This window comes from Ranitomeya imitator, chromosome 10 (genome assembly GCF_032444005.1).
Source record: "Ranitomeya imitator isolate aRanImi1 chromosome 10, aRanImi1.pri, whole genome shotgun sequence".
Lineage (NCBI taxonomy): Eukaryota > Metazoa > Chordata > Amphibia > Anura > Dendrobatidae > Ranitomeya > Ranitomeya imitator.
The window spans coordinates 120,672,056-120,693,783 of NC_091291.1; the positions used below are offsets into that span (position 1 = coordinate 120,672,056).

Genomic DNA, 21,728 nt, shown 5'->3' on the forward strand with positions numbered 1-21,728 from the left:
CCACCGATATGGAAGGTCACCTCATCGCTAAATACAATCTTCTGCAAAAATCTGGCATCATTGTCGATCTCCTGAAGCTTATCTGTAGCAAATGCGTCTTGTTTGGGTCTATCTGCCGGTTTGATAGCGTGCAACAGCCGTAATTTGTACCCCGTAAAACAGAGACGTTTCTTTAATACCTTATGAAGTGTAGTCTTGCTTAGGTGTTATTGTCGCGCACACACAGATTATTTAGGGCTCCTTAAGTAGCTATCCCGTATAGCCTCTACAGACTCGTCACTGACTGATGGTCTACCAGAGCGGGGTTTTTCCACCAAACTGCCGGTTTCCTTCAACTGCTTACTCCAGAGAGTAATGTTATTCCTATGTGGTGACGCTTCGTTATAAACACGTAGCACTTTTGTCACGGATTCGAATTTAGCGATCCACAAAACACACTCAGCTTTCCTCTGTACCGTCCACCTCTCGACTGGCATGGAAAACCACACGGTTGGCATAAGCTTGTGGTTGCATGATGTCACAGACCTGGCAGTGTATTGATCAGAGTCCAGTTTATCAGGGGCTAATCTGACTGGGGGCTCAGCAACGGCTTAAATGAGTTTGTGTTGTTTGATTGGTTCTGGTTATCTCTCCTCATGAACAGGTCTGATATGAAAGGGCCACAGAAAGGGCGCCAAAATGTAAGGGCGCCAAAATGTAAACTATAAATAGATCCTGTGACTGGTCAAAAGTGCACCATGACTTTACGAACACAAAATATATTATATAATAATTATATAATGGAAAATATAGTTGCAATTAGTGAACCTTCCCCTCTAGGCTTTTCCTTTTTTTTTTTTTTTTTTTAATAATACAGAAAATAGGAAAATTCCTTCAAATCAACTTAAGCAGCAGGAGCATGACTGGCGATGACACCTTTATTTTTATACATACCATATTTCTAAAATAAAAAAAATAAAAAATTAAAAAAAAGTAAAAAACAAATTTTTAATTAATAAATAAGTCTGCAATTAACATCTGGTTGAGTTACCGTTATCAGAATAATTAAATGTGAAAAAATATTTAAAAGAATGGTAATAACCGTAAAACATCGACATTCATGGGAAGTCTTGGTTCACACTTGTGTCCGCAGTTTTTACCTGAGAAAATCTTGCCCCACATTCTGTATTGGTTAGACATTAGCTAAAAAAATAAAAAAGTTATAACTCGGTCCCCTAAACCAAGCCATGCTCCCTATAACTGTAGACATGAGGCTATAGGGTTGAAGTAAAATATGCAATGTATTAGTTTATTAGCTCAACAGGGGGATACATCGGATTTGTTTTGAGGACCTGCGATAGCAGAGAGAAGTTACAACGGTGTCTATCCTGCTGGAGGAGTGGGAATATCTGGGAAATTGAAAGAAATCAGATGAGTTTCCCTTTATGCCAAGCTTTACCCAAAAAAAAAAAAGAGTGAGAAAAGAAAAAAAAAAAAGAGAGTGTGAGAAGAGGAAAAATTGAGAAAAAAAAAAAAAAAGTGTGAGAAGAGGAGATGATGAGCTCGTAACCTACCATACAGGATGACCATCCTGCAGGACACTGTGAATTAGGGGTTTATTATGTGATAACAGGTTCCCTTTAACATGTAATATTTAGGCAGCCTGCAGCCACCACTAGAGGGAGCTTACTGTATACACAGAGTGAATTCGCTCTTGTGCTCCCCCTGGTGGTGACTACAGGAAGCCTGAATTTTACATTTTAAATTATGAATATGTACAGAATTTGAAATCTATAAAGATATATTAGGAATAAAATGTTGGGCCCCTAAAACAATACGATGATAAAAAGATTCACTTTAAATCTCTATGAAGCAATCTGTAGAGCCTCACAATCACTAAAAGCTCATAAAAGTAAGGTAGAGGGTCTAAGAATAGGTTCAGCGAGCTCAACCATTCATGTACGTTTGGTATATGGATACTGCCCTTTCATCATTATTGAGTTTATACAGAGATGGAGCCTTCTCGGAAATTGGTTCTTCCAATAAGCACATTGATCAGTGCAGCTTTCCCCTTTCGGGACGCGTCTTGAGCCTCCTTGAGGATGTCAGCTATTCTGTCTTCATCTTGTCGAGTGACCAGGAAACCTTTACCTCCAAAACCGTCGGCCACAACATGGTAATCTGCACAGAAGTAAAGTATGGTTGAAAACAGCTCCTTCACTCATAGATAAGAGAGTGGGGGTCAGTAACGACCACCCGATCAGCCACGTGACTCATACTGTGTAGGTCCCAGTTGTGTTGTCAACATCGCTTTGACCCATTAAGACCTTGACCTGACAAGGTGTTCATCCCCAAGACGTTAGTAGAGAGCTTTGGCCTCCATGGATCAGATTTCTTTTTCTAGAACATCCCACACTTGCTTGATCAAGCTGACGCCTTGATCTTCTTGTCATATTCCTCTAACCATTCCCGAGCTTGAGTTTTGCAATGTAACAGGACCCATTATCCGACTAATAGAGACCTCTGCCATTATGGAATGAAACTGCCATGGAGACGTGTGCATGGTCTTTACAAGATAAGGGATGCCTGTCACAGTGTCAACCACATGATGCCAATACCACACATTGCGCCTACTATCTGGTCTTCTTCCTGATAATGTATACTGGTCCCATCTCTTCCCTACCCGCCATCCACATGACGTAAAAGAAAACATGGTCAACGTCTACCATTGCTCCATGCTCTTGAACCCATTGCAGGTTCTATTGTTGGGCACCATGACCGGCCTGCAGCTACGCAGCCCAACACTCAGCAAGGAGTGCAGTCTGACAACTTTTTATCACAGCCAGTAGTAACTTTTTAGTAGTTTCTCCTCCAGTTGCTCTTTTTGTTGGACCAGACAGGCTAGCCTTCACTTCCCATGCACAGTGAGCCTTGCGTGCTCATAACCCTGAAACTAGATGTCCACCCATGGATCATTTTTGGTAGATATGGACCACATCATACCGGTAATACCCCACAAGATATGTCATTTTGGAGATGCCCTGACAGTCATCTAGCCATCAATATTTGGGCCTGGTCAAAATCATAATGGAGGCCAGCCACAGTTTGCATTTTCCTTGCTTCCAACCCATGCACTTCTAGAAGTGACTGTTCACCCTGCTGCCTTAAATCCCAAGCATGTTGGTAAGTTCACCTGCCTTTGGTTTAGCCGATCAGCGTACACCTAATATGGCACACCCAACGTTTTTGCACACCCTGTGATGGCTGTGCAAGCCTTTGACTGCTGCAGTCAGTCACTGGCCACAGTGGTCATACATTGGTCAGCACTGCACTTAGCCATTTGCTGCAGTGGTCACATGTCTATACAGCAAGAAGATGATGTATGGAACCAATTTCAACCTGTGAAATGTTAGAAGTGCAGGGGATCTGTACGACGGGTAGGTTTTACTTTATTTAGTCCATTGTATAACATACTCTTATAGTTAGTACTGAAAAAGAAGCTGGTCCATGGAGGTCAACCTAAATGGTCAGAGGATATACAATATGGCTTAGTGGCACCACGAACAGTCAACACAACATACACGGTCATGTGCTAGAGCAGCAAGAAAAGACAAGACTCCGGCATATCTTACCATTAAAAGCCAGACCACATGCAACATTGCTCCCCAGCATAGGAACTTGCTCCCGAGAGATCTGGCTCCAGCAGGCATCATTTCCAACAATGGAAATAATGGGAGTCTGGAAGGCAAGAGGTCATCCATTACTATACTTGTAGTGAAATATGCACAGGTATGAATGTATGACTAGCAGTAATTTAACATCTGTCCTGAGGCTGCAGGTCTCACAGGGGTCACAGCACATGTTATCCTGAAAAGGCAGTCTCCTGTCTCCAATCTCGCCAGGGGGCCTTGCAAAGAACCAGGAAGGGGAAACGTTTCACACCTTCTGGCTCTTTTGATGAGAGATATCAATTACAGCCTGACACTATCCATCTATGAGAAACGTGACAAAAAGAGTTTCAGAGAAAATATTATATTCATTGGTGCAGTGGCCATGGTACAGTCACAAACCAGCAATTATAATATTAACATGAGACGCTGGTTTAGAAATTTGACCTCTAGGCTGACTATAAATTAGGCCTACACACAAAGAAAGATGTTCACATGTGGGGGCAGCCTGGAAAGCTGATGTGAGCCATTCCATATTTCTCCCTCCCTCAGGGACAGAGAACCAGAATGCAAAGTTCGATATTTCTGTAACTTTTATCCCTTTATTTTATCACTGTTTTTGCATATTTGTATGTCACTTTTTATTCCCATATTTTTATACCCTTTTTAATTGTAAGCACTGTACCTTTTCTATTAAAGCTTAAAACTTTAATAAGTCTGAACTTTGTATGCTCTAAAGAATCCATAGCCTTAAAGTGTGTGATCCTTATGATTGGTAGACAGTATTAGTAATATTTCCGGGACTCATCGCCCGTGTGTTTGGTGAGTGGTGGCAGCGTGCATGAGAAGGGTGTGTGGCCTGTGACAGTGTATGACTTATGCTCCCATTACAGCATAGGACAGAGGTTGAATGCTGGACTGAGTGAGAGGAGATAGATTAACCCTTGCAGGCGCAACCCCAAGTCACGTACCGAGAAGCGGGTACGTGACCATAGTATTATCTTTTTCCATTTTTTTTTTTTTAAAGCCATGTCCACTTGTGCAGCCATTTCTGTAATACAAATTAAACCCATTATAGGTTTATTGCTAGCAAAGGAAATGATTTACTGTTCATTGGGTTCTGATTGATCCCAATATGGAGGCTCTGGAACCTGGTTCTGCAGAGCCCCACCCTGAATGAAGAAGAGGTGCGCATGCTTGACCACCGCCCCATTCATTGCCTATGGGAGAGAAAGCAAAGTATAAAGCTTGGTTATTTCACAAAGTCCTATAGACAATGAATGAAGCAGAGGTGGAACATGTGCACCTATGCTTTATTCAAGATAAGGGTCTGCAGAGGCGGGTTCTTGGCTTCCATCACCTAATTCTCAGGATAATTGGGGGGGGGGGGAAGGGGTAGGCATTCACAATGATTAGACCCCCATTGATAACATTTTCATAAATGAATAATGGACATGAAAATAAGAAACTTTTCCATATATCCGATGAAAGAAATCTGCTTCTATCTTCTCCTGGACTGATTCTTCACTCTCAAAATTCTCATTTCACAGGTATAATATGTTTTCAGTGACTACAGATTTTTCCATCAATGAGATGGGAGATGACAGTTGGTGATCATAAAGTTCTACGGAGAACTGTAACTATGGTTTTAGTCTTCTTTTAGCTCCTCCTCCATAGAATTTTAAATGCAGTAGAAAGAATCAGATCTCTCGGATAAGATATTACAAATTTGCTTATTTTCATGTGCATTATTGATTGATGAAATAAAAACAATAAAGACGATTACTTTGACTGTAAACTATGAAGATTAGAACATTTTCTAACAAAATTACAGAACATAGCTCACCTTATGGCGAGTGTATGTGTCATACTCTACAATACTGTATCCCAACGAGCCATCTCCAAATACAACCCAAACCTTAAAAGAAAAAAAAAAAAAAAATTGTAAAAATAAAATCATAAGAGTTATTTAAAGGTAAAAATAAGGGCCCAAATTTATCATTTTCATTTTTATCTTATCTTTGATATTTTGTATTTTGTTACCCCAAATTCTTCAAAATGGCGCATTCGATTCATGAATTTTGAACAAAGTTAAAAATGCTTTTTATTTATTTATTTATTTTTTTTATTGTTTTGTTTTTTTCTGGACTGTTCAGTACAAAAAAAAAAAAAAATATGAATCATGTTTCGCAAAATGGAGCAAAGACTAAACCAAAATATCTAACTTACATCAAATCATGTGGGAACTAGAGTATATTGGTGACTTTTCAAAAGTATATGCAAATAATGAATCCGGAGAAAATATCTATAAAACCTATTAACAGTGGCAAACTTAAAAAAAAAAATGAACAAAAGACAAAAGAACTCCAAAAAAAAGCACAAATGGAAAGATGAAAAGGTGCAAAAAAAATAAAATAAAAGTTGCAAAACACTAAAAACCCAACAAAAAAAATGCACAAATTAAAAATTGAAATTGGGTCCTAAGACTCCGTTTAGACCATTGAGAGTTCTAGTACCTCTGATTCTGGCCGACAAAGTTTGGCTCCCAAAGCAAATCCTCCTCCAACTCCCAAAGTACCAAAAGCACCTGAAGTGAAAAGAGAAGTCATTGAGTTGCATCCGTGTCTCCACAAATCTGTTACTCAGAGCGGGATAGAATAAAAAGATTGTTATATCTGAGGATTTGAATCTCGGCAGCACCAGGGAGGAGGGACACTGAGGAGCTGTCAATCAGGCTAAAGGGGTGGGGATTTTGTAAAACTTTCTGAAAGGATTATACAGCCACTCTAACATGGATTTTTAATGTAAATACAGCAGCCTTATCAGGCCTAAAATCTCAGTAATAATGTACGCAGTTTGCATTGTGAAATCTGGTGACAGGTAAACAGCTAACTGTTGTACAGAAATAAATAGACTAGAGAGAGGTGGCTGGGATCTTAGGAGTTAACTCCTCTCCTGGATTTATACTGATGCGTACTCTCATGCAAGCTTTGGTGGCCAAGCTTGATGGAAACATGCTGTACACTATGTAAAATAAAAGCTCTAATTGCAGGATAATAACAGCAGCTAGAAAAAGAAGTCAACTGCAAACTTGCATATTTTTATGTTGTCTAACTAATGTAATTTAATAATATTAGAATACCCCTTTAATGACTGTAGGCAAAGCACAAAGGCATGGTTCTTTTTGACTAGATACCACCTTCATTCTTGGACTTATCCAGACATATTTGTCAATTTTATCATGTCTGTCCAGCAGAAACGTAAATATTTGTCTTTATAGCCATGCCTCTTTTTCAGAACATACCCCCAAGACATCTCTTCCCAGACCCTACTTACCTCTTCCATGCCATGCCCCTAGATGTGCATTTTGACAAACATCTAATCCTCCCGAAACCTATTTTCCGTGAGGTTTCAGCAGCTTCTGGGAAATCTGACAACTCTTCAGGGAGGTTTCCTGTTTTTTTTTTTTTTCTCCCTAGGAACCTCGCAGACACTTTTTGAGATTGGTAAATTATGGACTAGTTACTAATACCAGCATTAGACGTTGGGGTGCATGCAGAGGACATAAAAGTGACCATAGAAGTGTCCAAGGGACCTCAGTACCCAGAATTGTGAAAATTGATAAACCTAGTAGAAATGCTCTGAATTCTCAGGACCTGGTCCATCGGTAATGTCAATTTTATGTTGCTACTGGACAGGAGACCTGATCACCTCCTACCTGGAATCATCCGTGGTTCTTCCTTTGATTAGCCGGCTTGGCACAGTGGTCAAGTACCTCATGCTGCAATAATGATGCCGTGTCAGGCTGAATAATCAAAAAAAGAGGGGTTGTGGATGCTGGTGGATAGGAGACGGCTACAGATTAGCGAAGATGCCGCTGGATCTGGTCATACAAATCTCCAATACCTGGCTCTTACCACATGGAAAGACACTAAGGCACAGGGACTGTTTAAAAGGAAAAAAAGGCAACCTTGACAAGACATGAATGGAAATATATGAAGTGATGGCAGCTTCGTTCATTAATATTACCTGGATCCAGCCAGCGCAGAGGTCCTCTTGGACGCAGAATGTAAGCAGCGCTACCTACAAAGTCCCCACCATCTGCTACTATGATACTGTCTTCCGGCAGAGCTTCTTCCACCAGATGCAAAACTTTCAGAGGATTTAGATGCCGTTCAGTTTTCTCTTCAGCCTTTTTTCTGCAGGATAATAAATTAAAAGAAAGGAGCCATTGTTAAATATTTATTCTAGTCTACACAGCTTATCACCTATTTACCGGATTGCCAACTGTCACATCTACGAGCCATTACTGATCGAGAGCAGGTAAAAAAAATGCAATTTGGAAGTGCTGATATCTCAGCTCAACATTGAATCCATAACAACATATAAAAAAAGAGAAAAATCCAGGGCATTTCCATCTGTAATGGTGATACATTACTCGTTTGCCTTCTCTTTACTGATGTCTCCAGCCTTAAGGCCTTCTGTCCAGTCTGAGGGACATGTGTATCCGCGGAGTCCTTCTGCAAGACTAACTATGAATGATCCAGCATCTCCTAGAAGGGAAAAACAGTCTGAGAAACGTCTACTGAGAAGACAGTTATTTCGATACAAGAAAGAGGGATTTTTGGTTCTTACCATAAAATCTCTTTCTTGGAGCCTTCATTGGGGGACACTGGTAACCATCGGTGTATGCTGCTGTCGCTAGGAGGCTGACACTATGCAAAAAATAACTCCTCCCCGGCAGTATACACCCTCCGACAGGCACCCGGCAACTCAGTTGGTGCAAAAGCAGGAGTAGGAACGAGTATACAAAAAACTCAACCTATGTACCAACCCACAACAACGGCACGTTGGCCAATATGGTACAACATAAAAAGGGAGGGTGCTGGGTCCCCAATGAAGGCTTCAAGAAAGATTTTACGGTAAGAACCAAAAATCCCTCTCTCTCGCTTCATTGGGAGACACAGGTAACCATGGGACGTCCAGAAGCAGTCCCCAGGGCGGGATAATAAGAATAGAAAACTAGGTCGGCTGGTGCAAAACCGCTGCCTGCAGTATCTTCGTACCCAGGCCTGCATCCGCAGAAGCCTGAAAGTGCACCTTGTAGAATTTCACAAAGGTGTGGATGGACAACCAAGTTGCGGCCTTGCAAACCTGCGAGGCCGTAGCTTGGTGACGAACAGCCCAAGAAGCTCCCACAGCCAGGGTAGAGTGAGCCCTCACCCCTGGGGGAGGCTGTTTGTCTTGAACACGGTGTGCCTCCAGCACCGCCGAACGGATCCACCTAGCAATTGTGAACTTAAAGGCATGGAGCCACTTCTGACAACCTTCCGAGATGACAAGCAGGGTCGGACTGACGAAAAGGAGCAGTTCTGGCAAGGTAGACTCGGATAGCCCAGACCACATCCAAATTGTGGAGAGATTTCTCCAAAGGATATACTGGGGAAGGGCACAAAAAAAAGGAAGGACGATGTCTTCATTGATGTGAAAAGTCGAAACCACCTTTGGTAAAAAAAGAAGGGACAGGCTGAAGGACAACTTTGTCCTGATGAAGGACCAGAAAGGGAGAACGACAGGACAATGCCGCCAACTCGGAAACTCTCCTGATTGAGGTGATGGCAACCAAAAGAACTACTTTCTAGGAAAGAAGCGAAAAAGAGATGTCCCGAATCAGTTCAAAAGGCGTACACTGGAGGGTGCCGAGCACAAGGTTGAGGTCCCAAGGAGCGACCGGAGGATGGTAAGGAGGTGCAACATGAGCAACCCCCTGAAGGAAGGTCTCTTTGAAAGAATTAACAAGGCAGAAACCGGACCCTTTAACGTGCTCAGGGAGAAGTTCGAATCTAGACCAGACTGAAGAAATCCGAGAAGCGAAGGAAGGGAAAAAACCATAGGGGATAGACCGTTGACGTCACACCATCGGAAAAAGGCCTTCCAACATCTATGGTATATACGGGAAGATGCCGGTTTCCTAGCTCTTATCATGGTTTGTATGACTCGTTGAGAAAAACCTGCGTCCTTCAGGATCGCGGCCTCAACGGCCATACCATTAAATTCAGAGACCGAGAACTCGGGTGGAAGAGGGGACCCTGCGATAGAAGATCTGGACGGTCTGGAAGCCTCCAAGGTACGTCCGATAACATGTTCACTAGCTCTGCGTACCAGAACCTGCGGCGCCAATCTGTAGCTGCTAAGAGAACGGGAACTCCCTCTGACTAGCTTTTTTACAACCCTTGGAAGCAAGTAAAGAGGCGGGAACAGGTAAGGCATCTGAAACTGGGCCCACGAGATTACGAGAGCATCGCAGCAGACGGCCCTCAGATCCCGGGATCTGGATACGTACTGGGGAACCTTGTGGTTTGCTCGGGAGGCCATTAGGTCAACGTCCGGCACACCCCACCTTAGGCAAATCTGGTCGAAAACAGCGGGGAGAAGAGCCCACTCGCCTAACATGAGCCCCTGACGGCTGAGAAAGTCGGCTTCCTAATAGTCCACCCCTGGGATGTGGACAGCTGATATGGAGGGAACGTGGTTCTCCGCCCACTGCAGAACTTTTGCCACCTCCGTCATGACTTGCTTGCTGCGAGTCCCTCCCTGATGGTTTATGTAAGCCACAGCTGTGGCGTTGTCCGACTGAATGTGGACCGGTTTTCCTGAGAGGAAGGGGCTGCCAGCAGAGGAGGGCTAGAAAAAAAGCCCTGATTTCCAAGAGATTGATCCGGAGGCGTGCCTCTTGAGCAGTCCAGCGCCAGTGGGCCGTGAGGTGGAGAAAGACAGCACCCCAGCCCTGGAGACTGGCATCGGTGGTGATGACCTGCCAGCGGAGGGGGAGAAACGATCTCCCGTGCAGAATGGAAGTGGATAGCATCCACCAAGTGAGAGACTGTCTCACATCGAGAGGGAGGCAAACTGGGCGGTCTAAGGAGAGTGGATTCCTGTCCCAAACTGACAGAAGGGCCAGCTGGAGAGGGCGAGAGTGGAACTGAGCATAAGGGACCGCTTCCATGGAAGAGACCATCTTGCCCAGAACCCTCATGCCGAGCCGTAGAGGTAGAGAGGTAGGATGCTTTAAGACTTTGATGCCCCTCCGAAGAGAGAGGAATTTCTCCCTTGGGAGGAAGACCTAAGCCTGAATGGTGTCAAATTCCATGCCCAGGAATTCTAGACGCTGGGTCGGAATCAAGGTGGACTTTTGTTCGTTGATTATCCAACTGAGTCGGGTTAACGTGTCCAGAGTGATCTGACCGCAGTCGCGATGAGACGGACCCTTTACGAGGAGATTCTTGAGATGGGGATTCTTGTAATCCCCTTCGACCGAAGGATGGCCATGACCCCCGCCATTACCTTCGTCAAGACTCTGGGGGCGGACGCCAAGCCGAAAGGAAGAGCCGTGAATTGGAAATGTTGGTCCTGGATCGCGAAACGAAGGAACCTCTGATACTGAACACAAATCGGAATGTGCAGATACGCATCCCCAATGTCCACAGAGCACAGAAATTCTCCCGGTTCCATGGAGGCAATCACAGAGCGCAAGGACTGCATCTTTAAGTGCCGAACCCGGAGGTGGCGGTTCAACCATTTTAAGTCCAAGATTGGGCGAAGAGAGCCGTCTTTTTTTCAGAACTACAAATAGATTTGAGTAAAAACCGGAAAACCGCTGGCTGGAAGGTACTGGGACGATTACCCCTGAGGCAAGAAGGAAATCGACCGCCTGAAAAAGCCCTGGGACATGGGAGGGCTGTTTGGGTGGGCGGGAGAGGAAAAAACATCTTCCTGGGGGCGACAAAAATTCTATTTTGTAACCTGATGTGACAATCTCCCTGACCCAGGCGTCGTCGATCACCGATAGCCAAAGCTCTGTGAACAGAAGAAGCCTGCCTCCCACCCTGGAAAGATTTCCAGGTGGGGGTGACCCATCATTTGGAAGAAAAGCTGTGGTCGCGAGAACTGGAAGATTTGGAGGAGCGGCCTTTAGTTCTCCAGTGAAGGGTAGGCCTGAAAGAAGGCTTCCTTCGGTCCCTCAGAGCAGCCTATCATGTGAATATCAAGGAATATGTGGAAAAAGCGCGCTGCGAGGAAAGAGGCGTGAGATTTAAATAAAAGAGCGCCCGATGGTCCCCGAATCCCATAGCCCGGTAACGGAGCACCCGTGCAGCGGCGAGTGCTGCTGGATAATAAAGTTAAGTGCACTTGCATGGAGATTGCGACGAAGCAGGGACTGGGGGGGGGGGGTTGCTTGAAGATCTTCCTACCTGAAGATGAGGAACGCATCAGGATCCCTTGATGGCAGAAAGGGTCCTGGGAGATGTGGTTCTCCTTCCTGCGCTATATCAACCGGCGCAGAAGATGGCGTCAACCCCTTAAACCGCAGGTGACCACCATCTTCCTCTCAGCCCACTCTGAGGTGAGAGATGAGAGGGGGGAAGGCAAGGACTGGCCACCGAAAGTAAACATGAACACCCCAGGGTGACATGAAACAAAGTCCTGCCCAACGGATCTGAGAGGGTGCGATGTGGGCGATACCACACTGCTCTCTCGGTCACTTAATGCGGGGAATCGGGGTGAGAAGAACTGCACCCTGTAACACCCAGAAGTGTATCTGAAACAAAAGGGAAAAAGATTAATAAACACACACAATCCCTGAAAGAAAAAGAAATGCCAATCTGGTGTTAGATCCAGGTTCGCCTCCTACAGACACTAAGCAAAAAACTGAGTTGAGTTGCCGGGTGCCTGTCGGAGGGTGTATACTGCCGGGGATGAGTTATTATTCTTTATTTGCATAGTGTCAGCCACCTAGCGACAGCAGCATACACCCATGGTTACCTGTGTCCCCAATGAAGCGAGAAAGAAATAGCTTTTAGCATAGCCAAATGCTGTTTTAGAATCTCACACTTATTCCTCGGTAATTGAAGAGAAACTGCTATTTTGCTATGCGCCTACTCTCAAAGATAAGCTATTATTTGCTTTACAAAGCTGAATTGAATATCTTGTAAAATTCTCTGAGCCTCACAGATTCTGCCGCTCTTTTCCATTTTGCACTGCATCGCTCCATTGTGGAGATATTCACATATTTTGCTTTTGGAACGCAGTATGTGAAATCTCTGTTTGTAGTCCAACTGGGCATTTCTTCAAAGTCTTCTCAGGGAACGTTCACTTTTGCCTCACCCTCAAAGATTCTGCGGATAACAACTCGGTACCATCTGAAACAGCTGCAGAGCTGTAATTGGCAGTGTTTGGGAGGCAGACATGATGACCCCAGAGAAGACTCTAAAGAAACATCCCGTTGGAACATCAAGCAGAGATTTCACATAGTGCTCCAAAAGCAACAAGTGTGAATATCTCTGCAATGGAACGATGCGGTGTTAAACGGAAAAGTGCAGCAGAATCAGAAGTGCTCATGGATTTTTACAAAGTATTAATTCGATTTTTTAAAGCAAGTGACAGTTCATCTTTAAAAATATAGGGTCAATATAACATAGAGCCTAATGCATACAGACCTAAATCTGGATCCATAATACAAACTTGTTTTATAGACTGTGCGTCTTAGTGTAGTTCTGTCAGGTTAATAATAAATCTAATGGAACAGTCTGTGAAACATCCACAATTTAATTTTTTCATGGTCTTCCATCTTTATAATAAAAATGTTGCACCAAGTTTATAATTTATCACATATCCAATGGATAGGAAATAACGCACTAATCATTTGGACCCACACCAGTCCCAAGCACGGGGATCTGCAGAACCCTACATGATCCATTCATTCTTTATAGGACTGTCAGACAGATCTGGAATTATGGGGAATACCACCAATAGTAGGTCCAACAGCGATCAATAAGTCATGTTATATATTGGGGATAACTTGGAAGAAGTCCTTTACATTTATATTCTCAAGCCAGAAAAAAAAAAAAAAAAAAAAAGAATAAAAGAAGAAGAAAATACTCCCATATTGGACTTAGAAATATTACCTTGAATAGCAACGGTTGGCTTCCAAAACATATCAGAGTTCTTCAAGAGCTGAGAGCGGTCTCTGTTCACAGCGATGATCTTACTACGTCTGTTCAACACACGGCCATAGGAAAGTCGAAAATCACACACTGTACCTAAATTATTAATAAAACGAGAACGATGAGATGAGGTTACAAATGAGAGAGCTTGTTGTAAAAGTCAAAGATGTCCATTTATATGGTCAGCCATATGGTCCTATGGTTTGAGCTGAAATCTGACTGCAAGTTTACAACTTCAGAGACCTTCAATTATCTCCTTAGACCTCTCCCAACATTGATGTGTCCCAGTTTGGAACTTTATCATTATGCGCAAAGATATCTGTCTGGAAGTGAAATTTTCACCTGAACATAAATAGTTTCACCAAAGACGATAAAGGATAACCCTTAAAAGTGTAACTAAAGTTTTATTTATTGTTTAATAATTTTGTCCAGCATGGAAAGTTATAAAAGTTTGAAAATCACTTTATTAGTGGATTTATCTTTTCGATGTTAAAAAATAAAAAATTACAAAATTTGTAGGTGGTTTCCAAACCCCTGCCTTTCCCCAATTTGGAGTACAGATGATGGCAGTGATGGGTCAGCTCTGGCACTACGTCTCATTAACTCTGGAAAGAAGCTGGTGCAGAGGACTGGTCTGATAAAGCAGGAGGAGGAGACAGGGGCTGACCCATCACTGCCATCATCTGTACTCCAAATGAGTAAGTTCTGATATAAATGCAGCTGAAGACAGAACGTACTTATGTGAAGTACAGATGATGGCAATAAAAGGGTCAACACCTTCCTCCACACCCAAGTGTTCTGCTAACCCTAACAATCTCCGTCAGTAGCTTAACCCTAGAGACAGATGCTGAGCTGAGCCTCTCACTGCCAGTATCAGTACTCCAAATGAGTATGAGCTGCTTGGAAGCAACTTCCATGCATTTTTTTTTTTACATGGAAAGGAAGACATAGCCTAATAAAGTGGTTTGGAAAGTTTCATAAATTTTCATGCTGGACAATATTATTTTTTAAAAATAGGGATTTTTGTGTACTCACCGTAAAATCCTTTTCTCCGAGCCACTCATTGGGGAAAGTGAAAGTTTAGTTACTCTTTTAAAATAATTAACCGGGTGCAGCTCCTTACCAGCCAGGATTACTAAATCCGCCTCCTTAAGAGCATCCCTTCGATTCTGACGTATATGTATGGGGCTGTCTCTTCCCAGCATGCCTCTAGCCATTCCACCCAAGAAAGACGGGATACCCAAAGTTTCCAAGGCCTTCCTGAAGGACGAGAAAAACTGGATTTTTTTCTTCTTTTTTCGACACCAGCCTTATAGTAGGGCACTAAGGTGTAGTACCTGAGATTGTCCACAGGTGTTGGGGGCAGAGTGCACTGACTGCCCAGGATGAAGACAGGTTTCTTAGCGCGGCTCAACAGTTCCACACACTTCTGGATCTGCAGAACCAAAAAGCACAAGATTGATTTGAAGCGATATCGGACATCACAAGCTATATGGAGTTTTTCGGAGGGGGAGATATATCGGTGATTTATGAGAAAACCCAAATAGGAAGCAAATGGCTGAATCTCCAATAAGTGACTTACATTCATTAATTACAAAACAACAAAAGTATTCAACCCCCATTGGGGCTCCAACTCCCTGACCTGCTCAGTCGTGGCCTTGGGGATGGAGACGGGAAGAGGGGAAGTGTCTCTTGGCTCCCAGGCTCCAGCAAACAGGTTATTCAGATGATTCTGCAAGTACCTACGGGGTGGGAAAATAAAATATTGATAGTTATAATACTGACCCATCTCAAGCCGTACTAATATAGAATCAAAGAACAGTTCCTACCGTCACTTATAAAAAAAAAAAAAAAAGGGGGGTAAAATTGCATTTACGAATATGGAATTTCTGTGCAATTTTCAGTAGTGGTCTACCATTGCAATGTGCTATATACTCTCAGGGCCATGGGTAGCAGTACAAATGAACATAAGAAGCTTTGTGATATATCTAATCTGAGAAATGTGATTTTTTTTTTGTCCACTTATAAGCCATTTCTTTTCTTCACTCTGCCTCCTGAACTCATCATTCATCTTGAAAAAAAGACCCCAGCTCAAATCCATCTTGGTGAAAACAAGATGATCTACCAGCTTAGAGAGAGATCAGATCACAGATGTGTATTGAGGTCTATGGAATGGGGAGGAGAAAAGGAGAAGCAGAGAGACGGGTGCACTGCTGCTTTCTAGTAAGTGTTTATCTCATCCCAGTGCTAGATTTACAGAGATACTGTTCAGTGCAGATGCTGCTTCTGAAAAATGTGCTGCATAAAGACGGGAGAGTAGGACTCCCTCATACAGGGCATCTCTACGAGACATCATTGTCTCCACCAACTAACTCAGAGACAACTGAAAATTAGAGTTAGGCCGGCGTCACACTAGGGAGTTTTACGGACGTATGAGCGCATAAAATACGTCCGTAAAAATACGTCCTCATATGAACTCGAGCCTGGGAGCTTTCTAGGAAAGTTCCCACGCTCCAGGAACAGCCAGCAGATGGCGCCTCACCGCAAATGAAGGTAAATATAGGTCATTGACCTACTTTACCTTCATTCTCCGGGGTTTTGCAGCCAGGAGCAGCGCTGCATTAGCAGAGCTCATGGCTGCAAAATATTTTAACACCTTCCGATGGATTTACATCGTGGGACGTTACAGATCTTCAGAAGGTATGTATATTGTTGGTTTATTTGTTACAGAGCGAGGGTCTTCAGAAGGATTGAGCGAAGAATAAATTACTACAACAACCTTTGTTTTTATTTCATTAAAATAATTTTTAATAATGTGTTTGTGTTTTTTTTAACCCTTTACTAGTATTGGATTAATGATGGATAGGTGTCATAATTGACGCCTCTCCATTATTAATTTGGCTTAATGTCACCTTACAATAGCAAGGTGACATTAACCCTTCAGTACCCCATATCCCACCGCTACACAGGAATGGGAAGAGAGTGGCCAAGTGCCAGAATAGGCGCATTTTCTAGATGTGCCTTTTCTGGGGTGGCTGGGGGCAGGTGTTTTTAGCCAGGGGGGGGGGGGGCGCAATAACCGTGGACCCTCTCCAGGCTATTAATATCTGCCCTCAGTCACTGGCTTTACTACTCTGGCGGAGAAAAATGCGCAGGAGCCCACACCAATTTTTTCCGCCATTTAACCCTTTAATTTAATAGCTAGAACGGCCAAATTTTGCATATACACACTACTAACATTAGTAGTGTGGAATATGCAAAAAAAAAAAATGGGGATATGAGATGGTTTACTGTATGTAAACCATGTCTCATATCATGTCGGGTTTAGGAAGGAGATAGCAAAAGCCGGCAATTGAATTACCGGCTTTAAAGCCATCTAGCGCTGTATGAAGTTATATATATATATATATATATATATATATATATATATATATATATATATATATATATATATATATATATATATATATATATATAATTTTTTTTTTTAACACATGGATCCCTTGTATAGCCGTATGTCGGTTTTGCAAGCCTGCGAGAAAAACACGCAGTACGGATGCCATGCGGATTACATACGGAGGATGCCATGCGCAAAAAACGCTGAAACACCCTGCCTACGGAGGAGCTACGGACCACTATTTTGGGGACTTTTCAGCGTATTACGGCCGTAATATACGGACCGTATTGTCTTACGCTGAGTGTGACTCCAGCCTTAAAGGGGTTGTCCACTACTCGTACCAACCCTTATCAATCCCAAGGCTTTTTCCAAGTAAAATAACTCTTTACACTCACCTCCAATACCGGCGTCATTCACTGCCTCCACCGGAGATTGCGCCACATTATGTCATGCGATCCCTGCAACCGATGAGCGCTGCCTTCACTGTTCCCTCCAACAGATGTGATCAGATATCCGGAGGAAATGGAAGCTGCAGCTGTTCTCTCACTTTCTCCAATGACGTGATATGTCCAAAGGAGGGAACAGTGAAGCCAACAATGACTTGGCTGCAGGGATTGCATGACATAATGTCACGTGATCCCTGGGAGAGGTAGCGCCGACACTGCTGGAACGGCGCCAGCAACAGAGGCGAGTATAAGTGTTAAAAAATTTTTGGGAGACACATGGAAATTGAGAAAGGTTGTCTGAGCAGTGGACAACTCCTTTAAAGTCTGCAGAGGGAAAAACTGTAGGATGCAAGTCATATAATACACATTTGTACATCACTCTTATACCAGATAGAAGGGCGCAGCTGTATCTGAATACCAAGCCAGCTAATATTTCACTTACCAGCTGATTATTTTTCCCATGATCCCTTTCGGGGCTCCTTTTGGGGCTAGCTCTTTTTGGATGACATGATACGGATATAGAATATCGATAGGAAATTCTACAAAAACAGGGCCTGTAAATGCAAGAAGGAATTAGGCAAACATTCTGATTTCAACAAATCTATTAAAATTCATGATACAATTTTTGCAGCACTTTATGTAATTTTGCAGCATTTTTTTTGCTGCCAAGTTGTACAAAGCATCTTCCTATGTCTGATTAAATCCCTATCTGCTCCAAGACAATCAACAAATCAGAGATCTGGTCAGTTGACTTTCTTGTGCTCTCAGCCTATCAGAGGGTGTCCTGCTGGAATCTGGCAGCAGGTGCTTGCTTCTCAGTGCAGCGCCTCCACAGGTGAAATAAGGTATTACACAATTCCTACTGGAATCTATGGGCTGCATGTGTAGTGCAGCAACATGAAAAGGTCCTCCAGCAGGGCTGTAGCTATAGTGGATGAAGTCGGGCCCTCTGGTCTAGATGGTCTGTTTGGTCCATATAAAAAGAGCAATATTATTAATTAAGGACCTGGCATAGTTGGGAGATTGGTGTCCACAAACTTCAAGCTACTCACCAGGAGTTCCTGACTGGGCCTCAGCTAGAGCTTTCTTTAACACCGGGACAATGTCACGTATCGTCCTGACAGATGCACAAAATTTACAAATGGGCTTGAAAAGGGACAATTGGTCTATATCCTGGAGAGCTCCTCGCCCCTAGATTAAAAAAAAAAAAAAAAAAAAGGAGAAAAAAGGAAACATAAAATATACCAGCAATACTAAATATATCCATAAATTGCTTTCTTCTTGGTGGAGGGCAAAGCACGTTCATCCTGGGCCTCCTGTTTCAGATGGCTGTGTGCATGTTACTGCAGGTGAGAGCGCGGTGCACGATACAGGTTCTCTTTTCCTGATTCTTAGGACCCTGGTGTCATGCACCGTCTTACCTGTAGCAATGTTGCCGCTGCTCCACCGATCAGCAGCAGGGGGGACTCCGCCATCTGAGCATTTTTAACAGCAGTCACAGTATTGGTTAATCCTGGACCGGCTGTCACTGCTGCCACACCGACCGTACCTGCACCGAAATAACGTGCGTTACTATAATTCGTGAGGGGGGCCCACAACCATTACGCAGTACAAGGATCACCTTGCAATATTTTACCCCTGCCATGGTCATCAATGATCCCAATAAGGCTAGGATCATTCCAGCCTTAGACATTCCCAGTGCAGGGCACAAATGTCTGATAGGTTCCACTTTTAGGCCATTCATGCGTACCGTAATCGGTTACACGGCACAATCCATGCCGTTAAACGGCAGTGGATCAGCTGAAGACAAGCCAATGGACGGTCTTTTGCTGGGTCTGTATAGGCAGGCTGACGACCATTCTATACCCACAGAACGATTGTTAATACGATCGATCGTTCTGTGCACATAGGATGTCATAATACTCTGCAGAACTTCCTGTTTACACATGACATAGGGTATACGTGAGTTCCGTGACCTGGAAAAAATTACCCCAACCCCCTTAAACAGATCTCTTAACAATCTAAAGAATAAACTTCTAACGTACTCAAAACAGCAGACGGAGACATATGTTGGATTTAATTGGCCACAGCAGCCATTTTATTAAATAAAAGATAACAGAACTTTTATGACAACCCAGAATAGGAGGGGCGGTCCTCGAAGCCCCAAAGTTATAAAAAACTCAGTATCCCAAAAACTCCACAATGTTCAGCCCAGGATGAGTCTTACCCCCAGCCGTAAAGCACCAGCTCAGGGATAGATAACAACCAATCCTGGTCCACCGAACCCACCCCCATGCCAGGGGTCCATAAATCCACCTCACGCGGAATAACCGTACCGCGCCTTGTTAAATTCTCTCATGGGGTGTCCAGGACCTCTCAAGATCCCCACCCCATTGAACCACGATTTACCATTTCCACCAACTTCGAGGACCTCCACCCCCGCCACGAACACGAATGGCCTGACACCTTAGCCATTCATGTCCCTCCACACCTTCAAGCTTAATTCAATGCCACTACGGATAGCCAAACACCACATATCATTACCCACCGCGTTCAGGTGCACGCCATCAGCTCTCCAGTAAGCTCCTTGACCCGATTCCAAGTCCACATGTCTCACGGCCAACGCGCCATTCCTCACCATAAACCGAGATATGGCCCTGTTTATTTTAATCCGGGCCCTGTTCACCCCCTCGTGTGATCTAGCACCTCTCCATCTTTTACGGGGAATGATGTCGGACCACACCAACAACACTTTTGGAAACATGACCCAGAACCTCAGGATATCGAATTTGATATCCTCAATCAGCTCCCTACAAGACCGTTTAGCCAAATCATTCCCCCCTGAATGTATCACCACGATCTCCGGCACTCTATCCAGTCTAACAAAACGATGAAATTCAGGTAACCATTCCTTCCACACCATCCCCCTTTTACCGATCCATCGTAAAGTCACTGTCTCTCGAGAAAGACCCAACTGACGACCGTCCGGACGAACCGCAGCACGCAACGCAGCCCATACAACATACGAATGCCCCATGATCCAGACGAGCATCGGATCAGGCCCTGCAACACAGAAAGAAAGGCAACAAACAATTAACTTAACACAGCTTCTAACTCACAATAGGTTTGGGCGAACATACGACTGGAATCTTGAAGATTCCCACCTCCCAATTCTCCGAACCACATCCTCGCCAAGGCCCCACCTAGCGGCCTCAGTCGCTGCCCCGATCCTGAAGGAGTGACCACTATATTGTGTTGCAGGTAAGCCCGCTGCCGCCAAACATTTCCTAAAAACAGAAATGAACTGAAAACGGGACAAGAAAGACCCATTTTCGTGCACCAAGAATGGCTCGTCTAACACCCCGCCTTTTGCCATGTACTTCTTCACGGATGCCACCGGGCACACCGGGGATCCTTCAACATTGAACAACACCACTTTGCACCCTTTCCCATACACGTCCGTTTTGGAAGCCTTAATAAACACTACCACCTTATTCCCTTCGACATCCACGTTTTCTCTTAACAAAATACCGTATATACTCGAGTATAAGCCGACCCGAGTATAAGCCGACCCCCCTAATTTTGCCACAAAAAACTGGGAAAACTTATTGACTCGAGTATAAGCCTAGGGTGGAAATGCAGCATTTACCGGTGAATTTCAAAAATAAAAATAGATCATTATTTCCCCATAGCTGTGCCATATAGTGCTCTGCACCGTTCATATTTCCCCATAGGTGTGAACCATATAGTGCTCTGCACCGTTCATTGTGCCCCCTAGCTGTGCCATATACGGTGCTCTGCACCGTTCATTGTGCCCCATAGATGTGCCATATACGGTGCTCTGCACCGTTCACTGTGCCCCATAGCTGTGCCATATACGGTGCTCTGCACCGTTCACTGTGCCCCATAGCTGTGCTGTGCCATATACGGTGCTCTGCACCGTTCACTGTGCCCCATAGCTGTGCCATATACGGTGCTCTGCACCGTTCACTGTGCCCCATAGCTGTGCTGTGCCATATACGGTGCTCTGCACCGTTCACTGTGCCCCATACATAGCTGTGCTGTGCCATATACGGTGCTCTGCACCGTTCACTGTGCCCTATAGCTGTGCTGTGCCATATACGGTGCTCTGCACCGTTCACTGTGCCCCATAGCTGTGCTGTGCCATATACGGTGCTCTGCACCGTTCACTGTGCCCCATAGCTGTGCTGTGCCATATACGGTGCTCTGCACC

At 44.0% G+C, this 21,728-nt stretch overlaps 1 protein-coding gene across 2 annotated transcripts in view; it reads right to left on the reverse strand.

Moving 5' to 3' along the window:
• Nucleotides 1-846: 846 nt before the first annotated feature.
• Nucleotides 847-21,728, reverse strand: part of ILVBL (ilvB acetolactate synthase like) — a 30,536-nt gene continuing 9,654 nt past the window's right edge. For both annotated transcript variants that reach the window (XM_069741690.1, XM_069741691.1), the window contains exons 4-16: nt 18,916-19,043; nt 18,547-18,685; nt 17,937-18,048; nt 15,294-15,393; nt 14,989-15,086; nt 14,775-14,911; nt 13,613-13,747; nt 8,086-8,200; nt 7,677-7,846; nt 6,164-6,234; nt 5,494-5,565; nt 3,612-3,717; nt 847-2,160 (exon numbers count right to left, since the gene is read on the reverse strand). In XM_069741690.1, coding sequence (XP_069597791.1) covers nt 1,982-2,160; nt 3,612-3,717; nt 5,494-5,565; nt 6,164-6,234; nt 7,677-7,846; nt 8,086-8,200; nt 13,613-13,747; nt 14,775-14,911; nt 14,989-15,086; nt 15,294-15,393; nt 17,937-18,048; nt 18,547-18,685; nt 18,916-19,043 — 1,562 coding nt within the window. In that variant the 3' untranslated portion in view covers nt 847-1,981. The remainder of the gene's footprint in view (nt 2,161-3,611; nt 3,718-5,493; nt 5,566-6,163; nt 6,235-7,676; nt 7,847-8,085; nt 8,201-13,612; nt 13,748-14,774; nt 14,912-14,988; nt 15,087-15,293; nt 15,394-17,936; nt 18,049-18,546; nt 18,686-18,915; nt 19,044-21,728) is intronic.